The sequence below is a fragment of the Rhineura floridana genome, chromosome 1 (genome assembly GCF_030035675.1).
Source record: "Rhineura floridana isolate rRhiFlo1 chromosome 1, rRhiFlo1.hap2, whole genome shotgun sequence".
Lineage (NCBI taxonomy): Eukaryota > Metazoa > Chordata > Lepidosauria > Squamata > Rhineuridae > Rhineura > Rhineura floridana.
The window spans coordinates 175080833-175107874 of NC_084480.1; the positions used below are offsets into that span (position 1 = coordinate 175080833).

General features: G+C 42.6%; 1 protein-coding gene across 2 annotated transcripts in view; it reads left to right on the forward strand.

Annotated features, from left to right (window-relative positions):
- Positions 1 to 27042, forward strand: part of NRG2 (neuregulin 2) — a 252809-nt gene that overhangs the window by 222406 nt on the left and 3361 nt on the right. Inside the window, exons 6-9 of one of the 2 annotated variants that reach the window (XM_061587063.1) lie at positions 16038 to 16140; positions 17824 to 17947; positions 19416 to 19543; positions 23267 to 23491. In XM_061587063.1, the coding sequence (XP_061443047.1) occupies positions 16038 to 16140; positions 17824 to 17947; positions 19416 to 19543; positions 23267 to 23491 (580 nt within the window). The remainder of the gene's footprint in view (positions 1 to 16037; positions 16141 to 17823; positions 17948 to 19415; positions 19544 to 23266; positions 23492 to 27042) is intronic. The other variant, XM_061587071.1, reaches the window with a different exon arrangement.

The window sequence follows — 27042 nt, forward strand, 5'->3', positions numbered from 1 at the left end:
GCCCTGTATGATGACCTTTGTCGGGAGAGAGACGGGGAGTGTGACTCTGCTGATTCTCCTTGATCTCTCAGCGGCTTTCGATACCATCGACCATGGTATCCTTCTGGGGAGACTGGCTGAGTTGGGAGTGGGAGGTACTGCATTGCAGTGGTTCCGCTCCTACTTGGCAGGTCGCCTCCAGAAGGTGGTGCTTGGGGAACATTGCTTGGCACCCTGGACTCTCCAGTATGGGGTCCGCAGGGGTCAGTTCTGTCCCCCATGCTGTTCAACATCTACATGAAACCGTTGGGTGCTGTCATCCGGAGCTTTGGAGTGCGTTTCCATCAGTATGCTGATGACACGCAGCTCTATTTCTCCTTTTAATCCTCTTCAGGTGAGGCTGTCAATGTACTGAACCGGTGCCTGGCTGCGACAATGGACTGGAGGAGGGCTAATAAACTGAGGCTCAATCCAGACAAGACTGAGATGCCGCTAGTGGGTGGTTCTTCTGACCTGATGGTGGATGTCCAACCTGTCCTGGATGGGGTTGCACTCCCCCTGAAAGAGCAGGTTCGTAGCTTGGGGGTTCTCCTAGAACCATCTCTGTCACTTGAGGCTCAAGTAGCCTCGGTGGCACGGAGTGCCTTCTACCAGCTTCGGTTGGTGGCCCAACTACGTCCCTATCTGGACAGGGATAACCTGGCTTCAGTTGTCCATGCTCTGGTAACCTCCAAATTAGATTACTGCAATGCACTCTATGTGGGGCTGCCTTTGAAGACGGTTCGGAAACTGCAGCTTGTGCAAAATGCAGCGGCCAGATTGGTAACAGGGACCAGACGGTCCGAACTTATAAAACCGATTCTGGCCCACTTGCATTGGCTGCCTGTATGTTTCTAAGCTCGATTCAAGGTGCTGGTTTTGACCTATAAAACCTTACATGGCTTGGGACCACAATACCTGATGGAACGCCTCTCCCAACATGAACCCACCTGTACATTACGTTCAAGATCAAAGGCCCTCCTCCGGGTGCCTACTCCAGGGGAAGCTCGGAGGATGGCAACAAGGGAGAGGGCCTTCTCAGTGGTGGCCCCCAAATTATGGAATGATGTTCCTGATGAGGTGCGACTGGCGCCAGCACTGTTATCTTTTTGGCGCCAGGTCAAGACTTTCCTCTTCTCCCAGGCATTTTAGCATGTGTTTTATACTGTTTAACATTTTTTAATTGTGTTTTAAATTGTTTTTATAAGATCTGTTTTAAATTGTATTTGTTTTAATGTTTTTAGTTACTGTAAACCGCCCAGAGAGCTTCGGCTATGGGGCGGTATACAAGTATAATAAATAAATAAATAAATAAATAATTCCATCAGCAGTGCTCTGACATCAACATGAATAGCAAGAGGGAGTCTCAGAGGTATTTTAAGCCTGATGTATGAAAACATTCTTTTAGACTAGGGTTGTTAGCCACTTGGGGGAATATTTGCACTGTAATTTGCATAGGACATCTTGGAAATCTTGGTAGTTATATATGTCACTATAGGTCCTAAAGTGCAGAATTAGCTTTCTTTCACCATTTGTCAGGCAGCAGGTGCTGGCAGTGACAAATGATCCTGAGTTCTGGAGCCTTCTTTTCTGGCTGAAAGTCAGATCCTGATCCATCAACACCTCTGCTTAGTTGCATGACTCCCATAAGATTCTTGGAAGTGAAATAATGAACTGTTGAATTTTTTCACTAAATTCTAAAGAGGGGAATTATGTATTGCATGATTGAAATTTGAGCTGTAAAGGTACTGAAAAATCAGGAATCCACTTGCTTGAGCAGTGTGCCTAGGTGTTTGAAATAAGTACGGGAAATTAATAAATAAACAAATACAAAGGAAAAAAGAATAAGGTAGGCAAAAGGCCACAAAGGTGCTTGCTTTTCCTGGAAAAGGATATTTTCATTGAAGCACCAATTTACAGTTCCTCGCTTCTCAGTCATGTTTAGAATAAAGGTAATGAAACTGGTTTAGAGCATGTTATTTTGTTTACTGGTTCTAATCTTGCACTGAATATCAATTTTCACAAAACAGCCCAGTCTTACCTTTTTGACTCTTAATAGCATCATTCCCTTGTTTGTATAGCTGTGTTCAAATGGAGGAGCTGTGACTTGTATTTTGGAATCATAATTCACAAGCCCATGGTCATCAATCCCAGGTCTCACATTGGCCTCCGTATTAGTTCACACCTCTTTTTGTCAAAGAGGTTTGAAAGAAAAATAGAATCCATACTAGCTAAAAAACTACTCAATACAGTAGGGCCCCACTTTGCGGCGCTCTGCTTTACAGTGTTCCACTGATACAGCGGTTGTCAATTGCAGAAAGGCCCCACTCCTATGGCACTTGTTCCGGTTTTACAGCGTTTTTCAGGTATTTGGCGCCATTTTTGTCAATGTTAGTCAATGCGTTCTGCTTTACAGCGGATTTCGCTTTACAGCGGCGGTCCAGGATGGAACCCGCCGTATGAGCGGGGCCCTGCTGTAGATGTTAAACTGAAGTCTTCTGCAAGGCACTAAAATAAGAAGAAATTGAAGTCTTCTGTAGGACACTAAATAGGGCCCAACTAAACTTTATGCACAAATGTGTGTAACAAACTTGCAACTGCTGGTTTTGCTGTACAAAAACCACATTCAGGGGGACAATCTTGGTGGAGTAGATGGTGGGGGGGATAAGCACCCTGTCTCCTCCTCCTCCTGTTTTAAGTTGCCTCCTACCATCAAACAAAAGCAACCATTAGAGGTTTCGTTACACTTTTTTTCATGAAATATTTGATCAGGCCTTGAGACAGAACTTTTGAGACAAGACATGATAGCTGTCTTAAATTAGGAAGTATGTATGCATTTACATGAGAGCATAAAAAAGAGACAAAAATGCTTACATTGATCTGTTTATGTGTCTAAATAGTTATTGTATTAAAAATATTTCTGAGAACACTAGTTCTCTGAAATCCACAACTTTTCTTTAACCTAAAATACTGATTGTTGCATATAGCGAGAGGCATAGGACGACCTATTTACTTTGTACAAAACTTTTGTTTGGAGGGTTCTTTCCACCTTTGGCATTTGATATAAATCTCTCATATGAAATTGTAACTTAATATTATACATGTGTATACTCAGCAAGTGTAACTTGAGAATTATTTGGGACAATGTACTACCTTCTCTGTAGTGATTCCTTATTTACACTTCATTTACGCCATTGAGTCTCTAACCTCTGTCCAACTAGGGCTGTGTAAGCCCCCTGATCCAGTGCCCAATTTGGTGATCTCAATCTGGCCCTGATTTGTTTAGGATTGATCTGGACCCAATCTGGATCCAGAAATCCAAATCTTGTATTCCCAGTCACTTGCATTGGGAAACAAAAAAACCATACCTTGTTTGTTTTGTTTTTCACATAGGTGCATGAAATTTGGAGATATGGTAGCCCCTCAAGAGGGGATTAATCCTGCAAAATATCAGATAGGCAGCTCTAGAGGTTTTTGTGCTAGCCACCCATAAAGTTTGCTTTTTTCCAAAAAGATTTTTTTTAAAAAAATGCACTGCACTGATTTATGAACTATTACACTATATGTGTACTGCTTGTGCCTTGACTGTATACAATGTACTGGACTGTGTACCATGTACTCACTGTACTTGCCCTCTCACACACAAAGACAAAGTACTAACAAAACAGACACAGAAAACAAAACAGCTGTAAATAAAATGCAAAGCTAACCTAAAAAACTAGGGCCACAATGGAGGGTCAAGGCAGAATAACGAAAATGACACTGCCTAAGTAGCTATGACCTAAGTCATAGACAACAAACAGAAGGATGGGACTGGGATTGATTAGGAACAAACAGGAGTAAGGATGGGTAGAGTACTGTGAAGGAATCAAAATGCATGCTGTAGAAATGCCACCAAATTCTTTCTAAGAGAGTTTACAAAGGAATGAAGGAAGTGTGGACCTGCTGCATGTTAAGACTTCACCATCCCTCCCTGCCCCCCGAGCATTGTGGTTGGAGAGTATTGAGTGAGATTCTAGCTCTGGATTGGAAACTAGAGCTTTCAATGAGCAAAGTCCAGCTCCCCTCCCCCCACTCTGGTGTTCTCTTTATATGTTGTTGTAATTAATAATTGAAACACTCTGGAGACTAGTTGGCTGACTTTTTCAGAGACCGTTTTGAGCTCTGGCTCGGCACAAATATCTACAAATAGATTTGGGTCCACTCAACCCACTCTGTTGCAACTTGTAGCTGCCTTGACCTAATCCAGATTAGCTACACATTGGTGTGATTCTGTTCGTGATTCGGACATACGGTTGCACAGTCCTAATGCACACACACTGTCTGTACAATGAACCATTCTCACAGCACTATTATAAACACAATACACACCTTCACCATTCATTCACACAGCCTATCACATTATCATAATGTTTTGATTGTGCTTTCTCCTAATTTACCCTTAAACCCACAAAGAGGTAGCATTTCAGGTACTAGCCAAGAAAATAAAATGAAATCAATGCATCATAGACTTGATTTTTTTTTAAAATGCAAAGGTCCATAGTAACCTTCACTGTTGCAATTTATTTATTTTCCATATTTATACTCTGCACTTTCAAGAAATTTTCCCAGGAGAACTGCAGTTCTATTCTACACAAATAGAACCAAAATATTAAAACAGGAAAATTGAAATCAGCAGATTGAAGAGTTTAAACACCTGGAGATAAAACTGGTGTTGCAATGAGATGGAGGGTGCCATCACACTTCCAGTTTGTGGGGGGAGGGGACAATGGTCAAATTCTAGGAGTGTTTCTAACTTCTTACCTGTCCCAATCAGTAGCAATATATCTCACTAGTAACCATCCAGTACATTTGAAAGAGCTGCTGCTTTCTGCTCACCTTTTAAAGCCACATACAGCTTGGGACAAAGATACCTAAAGGAACATCTATCACCATATTAGTCTGTCCATGCACTAAGACAGTCTTTAGAGGCCCTCCTCCATTGGCTTCTTCCATCAAATGTGAATTGGGTGGTGAGCGGAAAGAAAGCCTTTTCAGCAGTAGCACCCTGGAATTCTCTGTTGTGGAAAAGTCACCTGGCACCTACTCTATCTTTTTGGTGCCAGGAGGACTTTTTATTCTCTCAGGCTTTTAACTGGTAATATTGTAATGTTTTTACTGCTGTTTTATCTTTGTTTACTGTTATGTTTGGTTATTGTTTTTTATATTTTATTTTTCTTGCAAGCCGCCCTGAGAATATTATTCTGTTTACTAAAAGCAAACTCATTCTCTGAGCGTGGATCCTTACGTAGCCAAAATGTCACCACCCACTCATAATGGTGAGGTATCTGCAGGCTTGGGGGAACTCCCAAAGTTTGTAGAAGTACAAAACATCTTTAGGGGGAAAAGGTGTGTGTGTGTGAGGGGATAAAGATTGAAGATGTTGAATGGGCAGAGAATGCTGACTGACTGTTGAGGTCAGGGAGGTAACTGGGGGGGGGAGGAATTGAATGGTGTATCCTTAAAGAGGGCATAGCTAGCAGGCTGGATAGCACTGTTCCAGAATTGTTTCACTCAAGAACATTTTATTTCAGGTTCTGTCTGTTTATATTGAAGGGCAGAATAGAAATGGAATAAAACAGTATAAAATACAGTTAATATGATGGCCAAGCCAAATCATTCAGCTTGCTTATTTTCAATACTTTGGTGTGGGTATGTGTGTGTGGAAGGCTTGAAATAGGGCAAGCAAAGGCTTGTCTTGCTTTTGGGGAGAGAGCAAAATCCTACCAATTTTCATTGGGATATGAGTATTACCACTAAGCCAAGGCAGCAGAGGGTGTAAGTGCTTTAAGTTCTTTATAAAACACTTTGCCACTCCTGCAGGTGATAGTGAAGCAGCATTCCAGGCTACCATTGGTATCCACATGATGTTGCTGAGGAGGGGGAGGTTTTTTGAAATTTACTTACTCCAGATTTATTTATTTATTTACTCCAAATAAATAAATATACCTAGCTGTCATCAGAGGCCAAATCTACCATTTTTGGTAGAAGTAATGACTTAATGGTTGTAAGGCATTGGTAGACCTGGCCTCTGAGAAAATTGTATTTCAGGTCTACCCTTCTGTTGGTTCTCACTGGGTAACCTGCTATCCATCTACAAGTTGTCCTGGCATCCAGACAACATCTATCCACTCACTATTGAAGTCCTCAGATCTTTTCCTGGTTCCCTTAAGAACATAAGAACATAAGAAGAGCCTGCTGGATCAGGCCAGTGGCCCATCTAGTCCAGCATCCTGTTCTCACAGTGGCCAACCAGGTGCCTGGGGGAAGCCCGCAAGCAGGACCCGAGTGCAAGAACACTCTTCCCTCCTGAGGCTTCCAGCAACTGGTTTTCAGAAGCATGCTGCCTCTGACTAGGGTGGCACAGCACAGCCATCATGGCTAGTAGGCATTGATAGCCCTGTCCTCCATGAATTTGTCTAATCTTCTTTTAAAGCCATCCAAGCTGGTGGCCATTACTGCATCTCGTGGGAGCAAATTCCATAGTTTAACTATGCCTGAGTAAAGAAGTACTTCCTTTTGTCTGTCCTGAATCTTCCAAAATTCAGCTTCTTTGAATGTCCATGAGTTCTAGTATTGTGAGAGAGGGAGAAGAACTTTTCTCTATCCACTTTCTCAATGCCATGCATAATTTTATACACTTCTATCATGTCTCCTCTGACCCGCCTTTTTCTCTAAACTAAAAAGCCCCAAATGCTGCAACCTTTCCTCGTAAGGGAGTCGCTCCATCCCCTTGATCATTCTGGTTGCCCTCTTCTGAACCTTTTCCAACTCTGTAATATCCTTTTTGAGATGAGGCGACCAGAACTGTACACAGTATTCTAAATGTGGCCACACCATAGATTTATACAACGGCATTATATCGGCTGTTTTATTTTCAATACCTTTCCTAATTATCCCTAGCATAGAATTTGCCTTTTTCACAGCTGCCGCACACTGGGTCGACATTTTCATCGTGCTGTCCACTACAACCCCGAGGTCTCTCTCCTGGTCGGTCACTGCCAGTTCAGACCCCATGAGCGTATATGTGAAATTCAGATTTTTTGCTCCAATATGCATAATTTTACACTTGTTTATATTGAATTGCATTTGCCATTTTTCCGCCCATTCACTCAGTTTGGAGAGGTCTTTTTGGAGCTCTTTGCAATCCCTTTTTGTTTTAACAACCCTGAACAATTTAGTGTCGTCAGCAAACTTGGCTACTTCACTGCTCACTCCTAATTCTAGGTCATTAATGAACAAGTTGAAAAGTACAGGTGCCAATACCGATCCTTGAGGGACTCCACTTTCTGCAGCCCTCCATTGGGAGAACTGTCCGTTTATTCCTACTCTCTGCTTTCTGCTTCTTAACCTATTCTTTATCCACAAGAGGACCTCTCCTCTTATTCCATGACTGCTAAGCTTCCTCAGAAGTCTTTGGTGAGGTACCTTGTCAAACACTTTTTGAAAGTCTAAATACACTATGTCCATTGGGTCACCTCTATCTATATGCTTGTTGACACTCTCAAAGAATTCTAATAGGTTACTGAGACAGGACTTTCCCTTGCAGAAGCCATGCTGGCTCTGCTTCAGCAAGGCTTGTTCTTCTATGTGCTTAGTTAATCTAGCTTTAATCATACTTTCTACCAGTTTTCCAGGGACAGAAGTTAAGCTAACTGGCCTGTAATTTCCGGGATCCCCTCTGGATCCCCTTTTGAATATTGGTGTTACATTTGCCACTTTCCAGTCCTCAGGCACGGAGGAGGACCCGAGGGACAAGTTACATATTTTAGTTAGCAGATCAGCAATTTCACATTTGAGTTCTTTGAGAATTCTCGGGTGGATGCCATCCGGGCCTGGTGATTTGTCAGTTTTTATATTGTCCATTAAGCCTAGAACTTCCTCTCTCGTTACCACTATTTGTCTCAGTTCCTCAGAATCCCTTCCTGCAAATGTTAGTTCAGGTTCAGGGATCTGCCCTATATCTTCCACTGTGAAGACAGATGCAAAGAATTGGTTTAGCTTCTCTGCAGTCTCCTTATCGTTCTTTAGTACACCTTTGACTCCCTTATCATCCAAGGGTCCAATCGCCTCCCTACATGGTCTCCTGCTTTGAATGTATTTATAGAATTTTTTGTCGTTGGTTTTTATGTTTTTAGCAATGTGCTCCTCAAATTCTTTTTTAGCATCCCTTATTGTCTTCTTGCATTTCTTTTGCCAGAGTTTGTGTTCTTTTTTATTTTCTTCATTCGGACAAGACTTCCATTTTCTGAAGGAAGACTTTTTGCCTCTAAGAGCTTCCTTGACTTTGCTCGTTAACCATGCTGGCATCTTCTTGGCCCTGGCGGTACCTTTTCTGATCTGCGGTACGCACTCCAGTTGAGCTTCTAATATAGTGTTTTTAAACAACTTCCAAGCATTTTCGAGTGATGTGACCCTCTGGACTTTGTTTTTCAGCTTTCTTTTCACCAGTCCCCTCATTTTTGTGAAGTTTCCTCTTTTGAAGTCAAATGTGACCGTGTTGGATTTTCTTGGCAATTGGCCAGTTACATGTATGTTTAATTTAATAGCACTATGGTCACTGCTCCCAATCGGTTCAGCAACACTTACATCTCGCACCAGGTCCTGGTCCCCACTGAGGATTAAGTCTAGGGTTGCCGTCCCTCTGGTCGGTTCCATGACCAACTGATCTAGGGAATAGTCATTTAGAATATCTAGAAATTTTGCTTCTTTGTCATGACTGGAACACATATGCGGCCAGTCTATGTCTGGGTAGTTGAAGTCACCCATTACTACCACATTTCCTAGTTGGGATGCTTCCTCAATTTCATACCTCATCTCCAGGTCTCCCTGAGCATTTTGATCAGGGGGACAATAGATTGTTCCCAGTATTAAATCCCTCCTGGGGCATGGTATCACCACCCACAACGATTCTGTGGAAGAGTCCGCCTCTTTTGGGGTTTCGAGCTTGCTGGATTCAATGCCTTCTTTCACGTATAGAGCGACTCCGCCACCAATACGTCCTTCCCTGTCCTTCCGATATAGTTTATATCCAGGGATAACCGTATCCCACTGGTTTTCTCCATTCCACCAGGTCTCTGTTATGCTCACTATATCAATGCTCTTCTCTAAGACCAAGCACTCCAGTTCTCCCATCTTGGTTCGGAGGCCCCTAGCATTAGCGTACAGGCACTTGTAAGCAGTGTCTCTCTTCAAGTGTCTTTGGCCTGTGGTAATTTTGCCCTTCTGAATTTATATCCTGTGCCCCTGCTCTCACAATGCCTACTTCTAGGCCTACCCCTTTTAAAATGTCATCATTTCTTTGGTCTTTATCCCAGGGGGGAGGTTTATTCCGAACCGGACCTTCTTCAGCTCCTGTCGGGTTTCCCCCCTCAGTCAGTTTAAAAGCTGCTCTGCCACCTTTTTAATTTTAAGTGCCAGCAGTCTGGTTCCATTCTGGTTCAAGTGGAGCCCGTCCCTTTTGTACAGGCCCGGCTTGTCCCAAAATGTTCCCCAGTGCCTAACAAATCCAAACCCTTCCACCCGACACCATCGTCTCATCCACGCATTGAGACTGCAAAGCTGTGCCTGTCTGGCTGGTCCTGTGCGTGGAACCGGTAGCATTTCAGAGAAACCACCTTGGAGGTCCTAGCTTTCAGCATCCTACCTAGCAACCTAAATTTTGCTTCCAGGACCTCACGGCTGCATTTCCCCATGTCGTTGGTGCCAACTTGCACCACGACTACTGACTCCTCTCCAGCACTGTCTACCAAACTATCTAAACGACGGGCGATATCCGCAACCTTCGCACCAGGCAGGCAAAACACCTTGCAGTCTGCACGCCCATCACACACCCCACTGTCTAAGTTCCTAATGATCGAATCACCCACTACAAGGATACTTCCACCGCCTGGAGATATATCATCGGCACGAGAGGATAGCTGCTCATCCCCCAAGGAATGGGTCCCTTCTAAGGGATTGTTTCCCTCTTCCTCAGCTGGATGCCCTCCTTCCCTGAGACCATCGTTCTCCATGATAGCAGGAGAGCTATCATCGTTGGAGTGGGACACAGCTATAACGTCCCTGAAGGTCTCCTCCACACACCTCTCTGTCTCTCTCAGCTTTTCCAGGTCAGCCACCTTGGCCTCAAGGAAATGAAGTCGTTCCCGGAGAGCCAGGAGCTCATTGCACCGAGAGCACACCCACGACTTCTGTCCAACAGGCAGATAGTCATACATGCTGCAGGCAGTGCAAAACACTGGAAAGCCCCCACACCCCTGCTGGCTTCTTACCTGCATAGTTTTGTTTAAGGTTTATTATGTCAATGGGTTGGAAACCGGTTTAGTTGAGGTCAGGGAACAGACGGGCAGAGTGGGGGGCCCTGGACTCCTCGCTCTGCTGCTTAACTCGCCGTGACGCTTTGTCAGCTGGGGCTCCCTGTAGCTCGTGGACTCTCTCGTGGACTAGCTCTTCACTCCCTACAGCCTTTAACTAATTGAATTTCTGCTCCGATCAGCTTCACAGCACCTGCTCCACTGGATTTCCCTAAACAAACCCCCAATATGCCAGGCTAATACTGGGCTGCACTTCAAGGTTGCCATACATTACTCTAACTCCACCCTTCCTAACCCCCACCCCCCACCCCAGCAAAATGAGTATAACAACACTATGTTACTTAGCAGAGCTGGCGTAACCCATGCTCTCTCGGCCACAGCCTCACCCTCTGCAATATGACTAGAATAATAATAGACTTTATTGGCATTGACATTAGCAGATTAAAAAAAATGTTTACAAACTCAAATAAAAATGTTTTGTATGAAATAAGACCTGATTTAGAAAAATCATGAACTTCTGGCTCTGCTGCTACCTCTTGTTTTTGAATTGACACGTTACTCCTCAATCACAGCTACACTAAAATCCTGCATACCTGAATTGTTTTCTGTAGGGTAACAATCACTTCTCCACCAGCCAGCAGAAAAGGCTTAAAAACAAACCAAGAAGTACCTTTTCTAGACAATGGGTGTTTCACTCAAGCCTTCTCTGTCTAAGGATGCATGCACACTTACACTGCGGGCTATTGTTTGGAATGAAATCAGTTTGTCAAAGGCAAACAAGACAAGACATTTTATTCTAGGATCAATGGAGATTGAGTTCTTGTTTTTTTCTACCCAGTCCACACACAATCTAGACCTATTGCATATTTTTACCCCTGAAAAGAGCTTTTTACTTTGTTTTATGAGGCTAGTTTCTCATAAAACAAATGGAAGAGCATAGCCCTGCACATTTTGTCTCATATCTAAGGTTACACAAGTGCTAGAGACATTATAATTATTATTAATATTTATTATTATTATTATTATTATTAATAATAATAATAATAATAATAATAATAACAACAACAACAACAGTGCCATCAAGGTGCATGGCACTGTAAAACAAACACGTGTCCCTACCACAAATGAGTACAGTCTAACCAAAAATAAAAGGGGAACATAGAGGGAAGGAAACAGGTAAGGAACAAGACAGACACTTCAGGTATCCATACTCTGGAAAAGAAAACAGAAGAATGAAAGCTGAGAATCTGGAGATTATGGCTTATTCAACTGCCCTCCATACCCTTCCTGCAGACATCTCTGCTGACAACGGTTTTCTCCCCGAGTATTCAGTTCCAGCCTCTTGTACAACTGCACAGCTTCTTTCTTACAGCAATTAGCATGCAACCCACTGTGGAGCAAATGGATCTGTGGTTCAAGGCATCCATCTACATGCTACTTGCTACATATGAATGACTGAATGAAGCCAATCAATTGATCAGTGATTCAGATTCCAAATTAGATCTAAATATATTATTTCAAGACAGCCAGTGTGGTGTAGTGGTTAGAGTGTTGGACTATGACCTGGGAGACCAGGGTTCGAATCCCCACACAGCCATGAAGCTCACTGGGTGACCTTGGGCCAGTCACTGCCTCTCAGCCTCAGAGGAAGGCAATGGTAACTCCCCTCTGAATACCTCTTACCACGAAAACCCTATTTATAGGGTCAGTATCGACTTGAAGGCAGTCCATTTCCATTTTCATATTAATTTAAAAATTATAACTTTTATGTAATTCATTTATGAATAATTTCCTCTGAAGCCTCTTGAAGCAATTTTACAATACAATAAAACAATATATAAAGCAATTGTATATATACACAATTTTTAAAATTTACTGTGATGGCACCCCAGCTATACTCTGGATCCTATGCTGTCTGGGGAAGGGAGATCCAGTCAAACAGTGTCCCCTTCTCATCATCTACCTTCCTGGTTCAGACTTGGCTGCCACCAGGTGACTGGGTTTTTTCTGCAAGAGTACCAGTCAGGCTGAAAACAGTCCTTTGTATCTCCTCGAACAACTCAAAGCAGTGTGTGTGTGATTTGGCTTCAAATGTGGGTGGTGCATAAATGGAGGCCACAAGTATTTAATGAAGCAAAAGTCTACTAAAGGTAAACAAAAGGTCCATCGCAAAAGACCAATCAAAACAAACCTTGTTAAATGCACACCATTCAAATGCAAACCATTTCCCCTAACTCTAGTTACAACCCTAAAGCCATTGACTTATGTCCATTTAGCCCTATAATACTACCTTCAGTGACATTCCCTTTGTATTCTGAGAGCATGCCTTGCTCTGTTCATACTTTTTTTAAAATCTGCCCTGATCTAACCCCTCAAAGACAACTACTCCTTGAAATAGCCTCTGGCCACGTGACTTGCAATCCTCAAATTAGAGGATCATGATTTTCAGTTAAAACAGGTCAGGCTTTACATTAACCCCATAATCCCCAGACAAACTTACATGCAAGAATTATGTTCAATACAGTTCAGGGCCTTTCCTTCAAAATTACATATCTAAAAACAATTTCAAGCCTAATACAGACACTGACTGGGATAAAAATCTCCACTTAGAAGTCTTGTTGAAAGAGGAAAGGCTTCAGTAGGTGTCAAAAAGACAACAGGAGAAGTCGTCTGTATGATAGGCTATCGGAGGGTACAAAAGGGTAGGTGGTGTAACAGTTTCAACATTGTGCAGAACAGACTCCTGGTAAATGGTATATGCAAGATATCTAGTCCAATAGATGTCCATAGCACCAAATGACTTGAGAACAAAGAAGATGTGTGAATCATTTTGCATAACTCTTGCTCCAATGGATTGACAATTCAATTTGCTTCCTACACCAACAAGAAAAGACAATATTTTTAAGGGAAAAAATGCCCATTGGAAGGTATACATCATCATGATATAACGGGCATTGATAGCCCAGGGGCATTGAGGGAAGATGGCTGCCTAGACTGGCAAAGCTTTTTGTAAAAGAAGACATAAATATTCTGCTGCCTTGTCTATATAGCAAGCCCCTCCAATGAAAATTACTAGAATCTGGCACCCTCACCCTGAAAGGATCTTAATCCACCCCTCTCTTTGATGGGAGAGATCCACCCCACAAATGCCCAACTTTAGGTAAAATGCCTCAGAGAATAAAATGGGTCTTCACCTGGCACTATAACACCATAATCCTAGTGAGCCCCAAGCAAGGCTTCCTGGATACAGAATTCCACAACCAGGAAATCATCACCAAGAAGACCCTTTTTCTGGTCTTCACCTGTCATATCTGTGATGGTTGGGATACTTTGGGGAGGGCCTTCAAAGCTGACGTGAACAAATGGGCAGGTTTAGTGATCCAGATCCATCAGGCACCCCAGTCCCAAGCTGTAAAGGGTTTTAAATTTAAGGCTCTGCACTTTGCATTGAGCCTTGAAACAGATCAGGAGTCAGTGCAGATGTTTCAGCACTAGCGACATATTTCCCAATGCCAATTCCACCCAGCATTCTTGCAGCTGCGTTTCTGAACCATTTTCCAGAGCGCTGAGATATTAAATAAATAAATCACAGAATAGCTCATCAGTCAGTTCTTCAAAAGTGGCAAGCGTAGGAGAATCATCCAGACTACTAGTGCTGATATAAAAATTGCTAAGTGCAAGCTTTTAAAAAAAAAAAAAAAACAATAATTACTTAAGAACAGCAGAGGAGCTATCTACGCTAATTCTGGGTGTTTCCAAAAGTTACCACATTTAGGTGGGGACTTGCAAACATACAAATCACACTTGGGCCTTCAATTAAGCCAATTGTCCTCCCCCCCCCCCCTTGCCAGGAGAATCACTAGTAGGAATGTGCTAGAATTCTGCCCAGTTTGGATTTGGTATCAAATCTTCCATTAATTCACTTATTCTCTATAGTTGTGGATTGGATTTTATGTAGCAATTTTCTGCAGCTATTTTCAAAAACAGATTTTTTTTTTAAAAAAAAATCTGCCTCTAAAATACTGAAATTAAGAATGACAATGTTATTGATTTTCTTTCATTTATATATACTTCCTTTCAAAATACCAATATTTCCTATAAAATATTGGTAGTATCAATATTTTTGCAAGGAAAAATGGGTCAATAAAAGCACCAGCTAGCAGATAAAGAATGAACTTGGCCCGTTAGGTCAACAGAATTTGGTTTTGAACCAGCACTAGCCAACAGATCCTATCCCTACTAGTATAGTGTCTTCCACCCCTTTCTTCAGAAGAAAAGAATATAGCCCCTTGCCTTCATGGCAGCAATAGAGCAGCAGGGACTAGGTGGCACAGTCTGCTTCTCTGAATTCTTGGCAGACACTCTGTACTGCAGCTGATGAGCTCACATTTCCCTTTCTCTCCTTCCCTCTCTCCTGTAGTTCTTAGAGGCTCCAGCAGCAAACACATATATGGATGAGGGGAGGTTTATGTTCAGTCTCTTCCTCTGTGCACCGGGCTTTCCAGTTGCTTGTGTGGCTTCTGTAGAGTCCTTGGCAGCTGGAGCAATATAACTGGCTCCGCCAGAGACCAGAATTTCCCAGTGGCAGGACTCCCCCTGCAGCAGACGGCCTCTTGAATGCTGCAGTCTCTCATTCTGCTATAGTTCTTAAAGGTTTCAGCAGCCAAAAGAGACATCATGGTTTCATCTCTTTCCCTATGCGCTGGGTCTTCCGGTTGGTTCTGTGACTTCTTAACTGCCAGAAAGATTTTGGACCAGGATATTGGGCTCAGAAGAACATGTGTGTAGATATATATATTTCCCTTGGCTGCTTCACCAACAAAAATGGATCTCAGGTGTTTCCACTGTGGATCAAAATGAATTTTCTGTAATGTTTGAAGGACATTTGTGAGCATGAGAAGACATTCTAAATGTGGACATATAAGGTAGCCACTGATAGAAAGAAAAAGAAAAATATGTATAGCTTCAAATGTAGACATAAGTACTATAATTTACATAGAACTGCAAGACGTCTCAGCAGGGAAGACTGTGACAAGGTGATCTGTATGCCAGCTCACTCTGCTGTCCAGGTGTTCACGACTGGAGGGCAAATTCAGGGCCCTTCCTTTCTCTTCTAAGGGTTCGAAGGTACTTGTTTTTATCTGGAAGCCGCCTTGAGTTCCACTTTGGAAAAAGGGCGGGGTATAAATAAAGATAATAATAATAATTTAAATCAGACTTGGAGCAGGCAGCCCTTCAAACAGAGAACTTTAAGCAGAAGAAGATCTTCTGTCAAGTAGGATACCTGACAATTCTGGGAACATGAGACCTCAGCTAGTCGCTGTGATATGGAAGGACAGATATACAATTGCTGGAGTACTCTTACATATAGGGAATTGTACAAAGCGTTGTACAGAAAAGAAGGAGATTTGTGGGACTGTTGGAAAACATGCAGGAGAGCTCTCAGAAAGAAAAAGTAGCCCAGTGTAGAATTTTTTGGTTTGTTTTCATTCACAAGGACAGGAAATAATAAAAGCCTACAGATAAGCCTTGAGATAATCCTACAGGTTTTAGTGAGCATATCAGGAGAAGAGCCTCTTGGGTTCCATTTTCTAGTGTGAGGATTAGTAGTTGTATATTCAGAATTCACCATTCTAATTTTTCTCCTTATTTTTATGTCCTTTGCAGAAGCTGAGGAGCTGTATCAGAAGAGAGTTCTAACCATAACTGGGATTTGTGTGGCGTTGCTTGTTGTGGGAATAGTGTGTGTGGTAGCTTACTGTAAAACCAAGTGAGTGACTTTTATGCATACTAAAGAGAGTCTTACATGCGTTGACAGTTCGTGCCATTCATATACTTTCTGTACAACAAAGACCAATTCCCCTTTATTCATCGAAGGCAAGAATTAAGAACGGAGGAGAGGGCAGGAAGGAAAGGAAGCCAAATCTTTTTGGGGCTAAACTCGTCTGTAGACCGGGGGCATAGAGCCAGAATTACATGAGACGGTTGCCATGTAGCCTGTGTCAGACACAGCAGCTCTAGGTCTCTTCCTCTTCTTTCCTCTATAATGTTCCCAGAGACATCTAGTTGACCAATGTGAGATCAGAATGCTGGACTAGGTATTGTTCATGTCCTTAAGTCCTAAACAACATTTAGTAAGGCGGAATATGTGACATTATATCTGCTCTACTTCATAGGCTGCCTGCTAACTCGGGCAGGGAAACTTGCCATACAATGCCATCGCATTGCACATTTGACTTTACGACACTTTAGGGAGGAAGAGGAAAGAGTGGGTCTGCTGTTTTTGGCAGCTGATATAACATGCAATTCCAGTGTGCTTTCAGGTGGGCAGATCCAAGTGCCACCCAGCAGCAGAGGTGCATGAGGGTGTGTATGTGTGTAGCAGTGCCCAGTTGCCAGGACAGGAATGGGGTTGGGTGAGACAGTGGCGAGGTCAGATAAGCTCTGGGTTGTTGTTATTGATTCTACAAGCGTGTGCACCCTGACACCAATCCAGAGGTCTCCTGACCTCACCGCCAACTTGCTCCACTCCTGGTGAGTGGTTGCACCACTGTTCTGCCATCATCATATGCCACTACTGCCACTCTCTTCCACAGTAAGTTACGTGTGGAATTGCAATTGACTTTTCACACTTTAGCAGATAAGGCTCCCATTTCCCCCCTGTGTGGTTCCATCAACACTAGTAGGGATGACATAGCCATGTAACTGTGGAAGGAACAAATAATGTGAGGACACATTTTTAAACCAATTTCTTACATTTGTGCTAACAAGCATTTTAATTTAGGCACTATTACACAAACATTTCACTTTTAAAAAAAACTTGCCCAAAAAGTATTTTTGCAAGAACAGGAAGAGAAAAAAAACTTCTAAAATGGCACTTACCTTATAGATTTTAATCGCACTGAAATGTTTTGTCATGCATAGGCATCAGAAAGGCAATAAATAATGTAATTCTCAGCACCATTGCACAAATATTTCAATAATTTTAAAAATATAGGTGAATAGGTATTTAAGTGCAAATTAAAAGATTTTTTTTAAAAAAGTTGATAAAGTGGTGCTAACCAGAACAGTAGCAGTGAAGGTGTGCCGAACTGTAGATCTAAAACAACGGGCTCCCCCGCCCAATACATCTTTGCACACATCAAAAATCATGCCTCAAAAAAAGGGCAGGAGAACAGCACTAAGGAACACTGCATCTCCAGCATCTTGTCTAATCTGGCCAAACCCAAGGCCACATGCAAACTGCAGAGATGGAGCATCAACATTCTCCAGTTCCCAACCAAAGTTGTCCAAAGGGGGACCCACATCTTCTTTCATATGAGGATGCAGCAGCAAAAAAAAAAAAAGGGGGGGTAACTCATAACAAAACTGTTTATTTCCCTATTCTTACCAGGATGTCTTTTCAGAATGAATGGAGGTGTAAGTAAAATGTATTAATCTGATTATTCTTTAGAAAACAGAGAAATCAAATGCATAATCATTTGCGGCAAAATATGTGTCCAGCTCATCAGAACAGGAACCTTGCAAATGGCCCTAGCCACCCCAGACTGGATCCTGAGGAAATTCAGATGGCTGATGTAAGTAGCTTTTCTTAATTCAACATGTGAAATCACAATGGATGGAAGGGGCAGTTCGGAGGGAGGGAGGAAAATGATCTTCATTTCCTTCTTCTGCCTCCTACCCTCCCATTCTTTTTCCACTTTCCTTCTTCCCTGTCTCCTCTCTTCCCTTCCTTGGCTTTGTCAATGGCAAGGTAGTTCATGCTGCACTTCGTTGGTGGACTCCCAGCTTCTGCTGCTGAGAGCACAGGGGTGAGTGGGAGGAAGAATTTAAGGGAGAGATAGAAGGGACATCAAGGGGCAGAGGCACAGAGGCTGCTACTTCAGCTCCCCACAAGTGCCCAAGTGCTGAATGGGCAAACAGCAGATGAAGTGCTGAACTAATGCCTCCACCATCGCCTTGCAGTGCTGTCCACTAAGGATATTGGGGAGGGAGTCTCTCATGTAACGGCACTCAGCAACAGCAGGTGATAGCCTTTACAAGCCACCTGCCCCTGGGGCTTACTGTCCCATTTTCACGTGTTCCCACTCTTCCTTGCACACTTCTTTGAGAGGGTTAAAGTACAGTTCTGTCCCAACCAGAATTCAGGCTGGAAATGCAGCTTGGCTAAAGCATTTCGGGAATCGGCCCAGAGCCAGGTGCTTTTGGGCGGGTTCTAGCTATGTTCTGGAAGTGTCAGAATTTTCTGAGCCATGCAGTTCCCCTTGAAAGCAGTGATTTTGCGATGGACTCTATGTGCTGGAGGGCTCAGGGCAGGCAAGGCAAGGCCTAGTGCAGGGGAGTCAGGAATATTTTTCATATTTTATTTAAAGCATGCTTGGCAGCCCTGCCAAGGTTCCGTCTCTGCTGACCCTCAAGTCCGTTGTTAAGATATTCGTGATTTTAAAACTCAATACAGGGATTCCAAATTGTTATTATAGCTGTTTGTATTTTAAATTGTGATAAATAAGATATTTTATTTTACTGCTTTATATCATAAGCAGCTTTGAGAGTCCTGTCCTGAGGCACAAGGCTGGATAAGAATTAAATACGTTAGTGTTAACTTCAGTGCCAGGTCAGGCTGGGCAGCCTGAGATTAGCATATATGAATTTTATTTGGTGCTGCTCATTTGGTGCTGTTTGGTTTGTGGAAAGGTATTTCAGTTCCTTCCTTATATTTTGGAGAGCCTTAAATGCCTCTAAACAGATCATTTGCTTGCCTGGGTGGTGTCTCCCCCAACTAGGCAGTGTTGTCTGTAAGTTGTCTCCTATGACTTTTTGGTGCTCTGTGCTTTGCTACTGAGGGATGCCTACCCAGAGATTAGTATTATGTGGTCATAAGCTTTTAAAAGCAAAAGTCAAGCGTATTTAGGGCAGTCTGAATTGGCTGACCTAATTCTTATCCTCTGTAAATGGAAGCATAATGTAGTATGATCTATTACAAGTCTATAAAGCAATGTTGTCATCTTAAAATTAATGTCAGATAATTTGTGACTCTCTTCCTAGTATATGTCCAAAAACGTTCTCGCTACTGAGCATGTCATACGAAGGGAAACAGAAACTACTTTTTCAGGGAGCCATTCCTGCTCTCCATCACATCCGTGTTCCACAGGAACTCCAACTTCAAGCCAAAGGTACTGTACCCCCATGCTTCCTAACTCCATTTTGACTCAGCTTATCTATGCATCTGGGAGTGCAGAAAAGCCTTTATGGAAATGCTCCTTGCAGATCTGTGGCCTCATTGCACTAATTTAATTTCAGTAATTGACTTTCGTTTGTGACTGTAATATCTTGGTTTCAGATCCTTCCTACCTCATGCTAGCAGGGACTTCTTATCTTTCCAGAGACAGAAGCAGTCAGAAATGGGCGATCAGCCTGGTTCTTGCTCTGAAAATCAGTCAGGCTCTTCTAGTATTTGTGTCAAACTCTCAGAAAACTTTGACGAGGGTTGAGTATTCAAAAGGATTGCTGAAAAGGCCCTCCGGCACCTGATGCACCTTCTCCCCCCTTGGGAAAGGGAGGATTGAATAACAAGCAACAAAGGGCTCTCACCAAGATGGGAGTGGTACAATGGGCTTCTCCCCATTCAGGCATATGATGGCAGATTTTTTTTGCCATCAGGGACTGTGGCAGAAGTAGTAGTTGCCATAGTCACTTGCCTGAAGGAGGACACACCCTCTGGGCCTTTCCTGTGTTCATTGGTTCCCTTTGCTACCTGCTGCTCAAAGGCTGGTGGAGAATCTACAGAGTTGGGGGCACAGCCAGTGGACATGGTCTGGCTCTCCCCTCAGTGCATGGAGTCCAAATGTGCAGTGGAAAGTGAATAGGTATCTTTTCTTCAAAAAACGAACAAAAAACAAATCCACATTAGTTTCTGAGGGAGGGAGTTAGGGGTGCATATGTGCACACAAGGCAATGTATAGTTTGAATTTTTCAAGTAAAGTAACAGGAGATCCAGTGATGAATCTCCATCATCTTGTTTATTTTTGGCCTGTGTACCCCTATCCAGAACACATTTGGAATTGTCCTGTTGCTTATAATAGAAATGTTTTTCAAGTAAACATAAAGCATGCCACCAAACTGTCAATATTTTTCTGATTGATTAATCAGATGATGTATAACCACCAGACAAGTACATCAGGATGAGATTAGAATCAGTGCTCAGTAAACAGGTCTCATGGAGGAGCCCAAAGATACAGGAAAGACAACAGGGACACAGGAAAAGTAGCAAGAAAGCAGTGCATTGGGGCGGGGGAGAGACACAGAAAATGCAAAGAGGCAAAGATGTGAGAGCATACTCTTCAAGAGAAGAGGGGAAATGAGACAAACTCATTAGGGTAGAAATTGGCTAAAAGGGAATGTGGATCAAGTAGGGCATGCTTGAGGAACCTTTGGCCCTCCAGATTTTGCTGAATGAGTACAACTCCTATCAGCCCCAGCAAGCATGGCCAATGGCAAGAGATAATAGGAATTGTAGTCCAGCAACATCTGGAAGGCCAAAGGTTCCCCACACCTGAAGTAGGGCTATGGGAAATCAGGGGAGGATGGGGGGAAAGGATGGTGGAAGGATGAGGTGGGGCCCAGAGAAATCTGAGGAAACGAAAGGCACAGTGTGCCCTGCGTCACATTTCTACCCCATCCTCTACCTCTAAGAAGCTTGGGATTTCATACATAGGGTTAGCCCATGTTATTCTCTCAACCGCTCTCTGGGATAGGCAAGGCTCAGAAAGAGCAATTTGTTCTCGCGGACACCCACTAATCTTCATCATCAGTATGAAGATGAAACCAGATCTCCTGCATCTCTATACCACACAGGCTGTCTACAGTTACAGGGACTTCAGGACATGCTGGCAATGTCTAATCCCTCCTCTGATCAGGCATGTAAAAATTGTGGGAATTGACACAAGAGCTCCCCAGTCAGGCTGAGCGCAGTCTTCCCTTCAGTACTGAGCTCCCAACTGCTCACGACTATATAGTCCTCTGATTCCTTTGCATATAAGTTAGGAGATCAAAGCCACCACCTCCCTGGCGCTAGAAAGCCTACGGACCTTGTGTGAGACAGCCATTTTGGAATACTACAGGAATGGTGCTCCTAGAACCATGTGTTAGGGTGCAGGTGAGGAGAGAGACGCAGATACAGAATGAAACAGACACACAATCCTGCGAGAGTTTGCCTGTGGGTAGTACTGCCTGCCTAGCACCAAACAAAGTCCAAATTAGATGTGACATTATTCACATGATTGCTAATTCTGTTAATGATTTTTTAAATAAATAGCAACCATGGGAAGTCTGAATTTTGATCAGAACCATGGCAGGAAGAGGTGGAGGCTTAACTCTTGTCCCCACACATTACAAAGCCTAATCCAGATCCTTCTCTGCCATTTGCATCATGAGGAAACAGGAATGGGAGCTTTTCTCACACTGCAAATAGGTGCAAGGTTGGGTGGGGAATCCAGACTGGGACTCCTGCAGGGGCAAAGGGTTAAAGGCCCCCTTGTGACGCCCTTCCCTGGCTCTCCCTGTCAGGTTCCTACCTGCTCGTGGCTACTGCCTTTCACTAGGCACCACCAGGGACTCCACCAGTCCGGACTGTCCTTTTTTATGGTTTCTCTCTCCGCTCTAGCACAGATCTTAATAGATCCCCCTGCTAGGCAGCACCACCAGTCACGTTCTACAACCAATGTTCCCAGAGACCTTGCCTGAGTCTCTCTATCCGGTTACATTCGTGACTGCGTGCCTATGCTGTTCCCAACCCCCTTGTATCACTGCAGATAACTCATAACTCAGGGTTGCCCTAGATACTTATGAATGTTATAATCTCCTCTTCACCGCTGCCACCATTTGTTACTGTTTCCCTTCAGCCTTGGTCATTACCTTACCCTCCCTTCTGGTCTCTGAAACCCCAGCCAAGGATCAGGCCTTCGGTAAACCAAATATAGTTTTTATTAAATGACATTAATAACAAGATAACTTTGATAATGATCTACAAGCTTATGGTTTCATCTATTACTGTGATATTTGACTTATTACTAATCCGAACTCCACCTCCCTCCTTCTCCACACTCTCCTGACATACACCAACTCACACCCACCTCCCAACTCCACCAAAACAACCCACTTACGTCCACCCAGATTCAACTGTCATCCTTCCATTTATACTCTCAGCCATCCAAACACTCAGCCAATCATCCAGCATTCGACTGCTCATTTACTCCCCCCTCCTCTTTCATTCCACTTACCATGTATCTTCTATACAAACAGCACTTACCATATATACATTAATACAGGAACATCACACCCCTCCCCCCAGCATAGTCCTGATTCTGACTGGAATGTCCTGCAAGTATTTACTTAAAACAAAAAAAGACCGAACAATTAGCAGTTGTGTGAACAACACGTAACCTTGTCCTAAGCGGTGTATGAGAGAGACAGCAGAGAAAGGTGTGCAATTTTCACGACATTTTATAAAAGTCTAGTGTTTCCATGCGCATGAATGCACATGAAAATTCAGGGATACATTTGTAAGCACTGGCAGTCACCTGAATCTGAAAAGTGGGGTAATATTAGGATATTTTTGGACCTTCGTGAATTTAATCTGGCATTGTCGGCTTGTGACATTTATCAAATTATGAACATTGACTGTAACATTAAATTAGAATGTTTCTGTGTTGGTGGCCCTCATCACCAGTGGTCTTACAAGTCCACCAATGTGACATTGCATTGTCCTTTATAGCACCTCTTAACAAGCCAGTCCCAGTGAGTAATTTGTGTGGATCTGTGTTCTCTGAGACAACTGGGAGGGACGAGAAATAACCTGTTCTAGTTGCTGGCCAAACACTCGTCTAAATATTCCGCAGACATGAAAGCCACACTTGGAGCTTGGAACGGACAGAAAGCCTGACTTCAGATTGTCAGTCTGGGATCATGTTGTCTTCAGTGGGAAGTAGCAAATGCAACAGCCCGGCCTGTGTGGAGGCTCGTGCTCGGCGGGAAGCTGCATATGGCCCTGAGGATCAGAGGAGGCCAATGATGCAATACAGAGACTCCGTGGATTCTCTCCGAGACTCACCACATAGTGAGAGGTCTCATTTTCTGTTGTTATTATTGCCTGTTACCTACATTTGCTTGTCAATATGAATAGCACCTTGGAGACCTAAAAACCAGAGAAAAGACACCACTCACACAATGTCCAATCTCTATCATGAAATAAGAGAGAGAGAGAGAGAGAGAGAGAGAGAAGGAGGGGAGTGGTGGTGAGAGGGTCGTTTGTCAGTTCAAAAATCAAGATGGATAAACTGAATAGAAGGGTTTTGCCACACATTCATATTACAAGGTCAAGTAGCACAATGGCTAAGAGTCTGTGCTAGAAAACATGACTTGCCATAAATTCACTAGATAGCCTTAATCAAGCAAATCTGCTACAGCTTCACCATTTGCAACATGAGGAAAACTTTGCAGATTTGGTGTTGTTGCAGGATCACAAGATAAAGCACTGTTATGATCATTTAAAGATCTACTCCTTCTCCGTGAAGAGCCAGCCATTTGCTTATTTCTTTGACTCTTAACAAACCTTCATTACTGATCTCTTTCCTGTTTCCACTAACACTGCCATCTGACTTCTGTTTTACCAGCAAAGCCAAGAGCTGTCCAGCAGGGTTTGTAGCTAGGGAGCTGTCCAGTCAAGGAGTCACACAGAACTAGAAACTGAGCAGAATGAAATGTTGCACTAGCAACAGCTGGCACCAATTATGCTCTTCAGTCGTGTTGTCTAGAATGCTAGAGAACATACTGGTTTAATGTACTGCATTGTGGTTAATCCATAAACCAGTGTTGAGGATTAAGCTGCATCAATACGCACAATTTCTTGAGAGTAATACGTATTGAACTTGCATCCAATAAACATGCATAGGATTGTCTCCACATTGAACAAAGAGGCCATGATAATAGGAAGGGACATTTAAATGGGGAGAGGGACATGTTCAATTTTTAAATGCACTGGGATGTGGGAAAGTGTCCAACAGAACAATGTAATTCACCAGAGAAAGTACAAAAGTTGGTTTTCTTGGTCTGAATATCAGTGCATGTTGCTTGGGAATAGCAGCAGATGCTTCAAACAAAGATAGCAGAAATAACATAATTATACCATAGTTCTCCGCAGGATATATTACATGGTTTTTCTCATGGCTTTCATATATTCATTGTTAGGACCATCTTGCATTGTTTAACATGCAGTGTTGTTTGAAATGTTTCTCCTCACCTGTTGTTGATTTTGCCAGACCCATTTGCTCATTTGAGGTGGGACTTCTCACATTTGACAATAGGGGAAACTTGAAGTATGCCCATTTTAGCAGAAGATTTATATCCCACACTAGTAAATACCGCTTGCATTGTGAAAACAAATATTTCTGGCTGCTGTTGGAAACTACTCTCCCCTAATCTAAAGATGATATCAGTGTTGTTAAAACACAACAGAAATGTTCCTGTCTATGTGTGCCTTGGTTTGATTTGTGCCAGAGTTAAGACCTCTCTGTTTTGGAATAAAAATTCATGTCCTGTCTTTTGACCAAAAAGTAATCATGATGCCTTTGACTGTGTGAGTATCAAATTAAAGTTTTCCATGTAGTGCGAAGGCTTTTTAACTATTTTGCAGCACACATTGACTTCCTTATTTTAAATCAGAGATACAAGCCCTCTTCAAGTATTATCCCCCTAAAGAGGGAGCACAGGTAGAGCAGGGCCATGTAAATGTGTACTTAAGACCTGAGCCACAACACTCCTCTAGTCCCTTCGTGGGATTATTGTGAATATTTGCAGTAGGGAGCTTTGTGTATCTGTGGAAGTTGCCCAAATGATCACTGAAGACGTTTGCTACAAATGTGAGAAGGGACTGGAGGACTCTCACAGCTCTGGGTCTTGAGGCTATAGGCATATCCCCAAAGCCCCTGTACTCTCTTCAGGCAATAACATTTGAAGAGGGCTATACAAACCTTCCATTTTCAGACTTTTCTGGTTCTTAGGAGCCCTATTTAAATGTCACTCCTATGTATGGATATACAGATTTGCCTCAGACTGCTCTGACATATATTCATATTTTCATCTGGTATTTTACATTCTGCTGCAGTTGGCTTATTGTGCACAAGTCTGTCTTTTATTTCATTATCCACTGATGCAGAAATATACTTTTTTATATATATAGTACACAATAGACATGCAAACATCAGACATCAACAGATTTTTTTTTACAAGTATTTACCTGCTATGTGCATTCTCTTTAAAAGTTAATGCACTTCCAGAGATGTAACCCTGGGTAGTCCTTTGCAGCAGAAACAAGAGTCATGTGGCACCTTAAAGACAAAGTTAATGAAGTGGCTAATAGCTCATCCCAAAGGGCATATTGTATGGAAATAGATATGTAAATTGCTTTGCAATGTACATTATTTACATATTCGTTGACATATAAATGTAGAACTTGCAAAAGCTGCATCTTTGATTTTCTTGTTTGTGAAGTGTTTTGTGTTGCCAGAGGGAACTTATATGTGCTGAGACTGCAGTCCTAACCATGGCTACTCAGAAGTAAGTCTCATTGAATTCAGTCGTGTTTGTTTCTAGGTAAGTGGAGTTAGGATTACAGCCTATCTCACCACCTTGATTTCACAGTTCAGGCATCAGGGAGGGACAGTTTAGTGAATGAATCATTTTATTACGGTCACAGACCACATATTAAAAAACATACAGTATAAAAGATTAAAATACTTAAAAGACAAAACCATCAGAATTCCTAAGGCCCATAGATAATTTTTTAAGGAGCGGGCTGACAACATTTGCTAATTTGCATTGTAATGAGAAAAAACTTTGCAACATTAGTGGTGACATAAGATGACAAATCACTTAAACAGATCGACACCAAATTGGCAGGATTGCCCTTAGGCAAAGCAGTTAACAAAGGGGAGATTAACTTCCTTCTAAATTCATCATACAACTCACAGGAAAGGAGAACATATTCTACAGATTCCATTACACCAGCTCTGCAAGGACATTTGCGTTCACTGACCGGAATCTTATTAAAACGGCCTTTTAACAGTGCCGAGGGCAGCACGTTGAATCGTGCAAGAGTAAATGCTCTCCTATATTTTGGGATGGTCAATGAAAACATGTAAGGGGCCACAGTAATTCCAAGGCTTCTCGGCCTTTTGGCTAAGATCATGTGTAGACAGTTTATTACTTTAGTTACATGTTTACAACATTTCTGGGAAAAGAAAATGAATTTTAAATTTAATTTTACTTTTAATAACAAGATTTAGAGAATGGATGTGTGGTCAAAAAAGAGCAATCAAATCCAGATGGTTCTCTCCATTTTGACAAACAGGCTTGGACTTTAACTGAGGAGCACAGATAAAATCCACAGGTAACAAAAGTGATCTCTTCTTTCCATGTGAAATGAACAATAATTAGTGATGCTTTCCATTGACTGTTATAGGAAGCAGATTAAGGCTGACAACGTAATCCCATTTACCTGGGAGTAAATCTCACTGTATTCAGTGGGATTTACTTTGGAGTAGACATGGTTAGGATTGCAGTGTTAGCACATATAGGTTCCCTATGGCAATTATACATCAGTGGCAATTATACATCA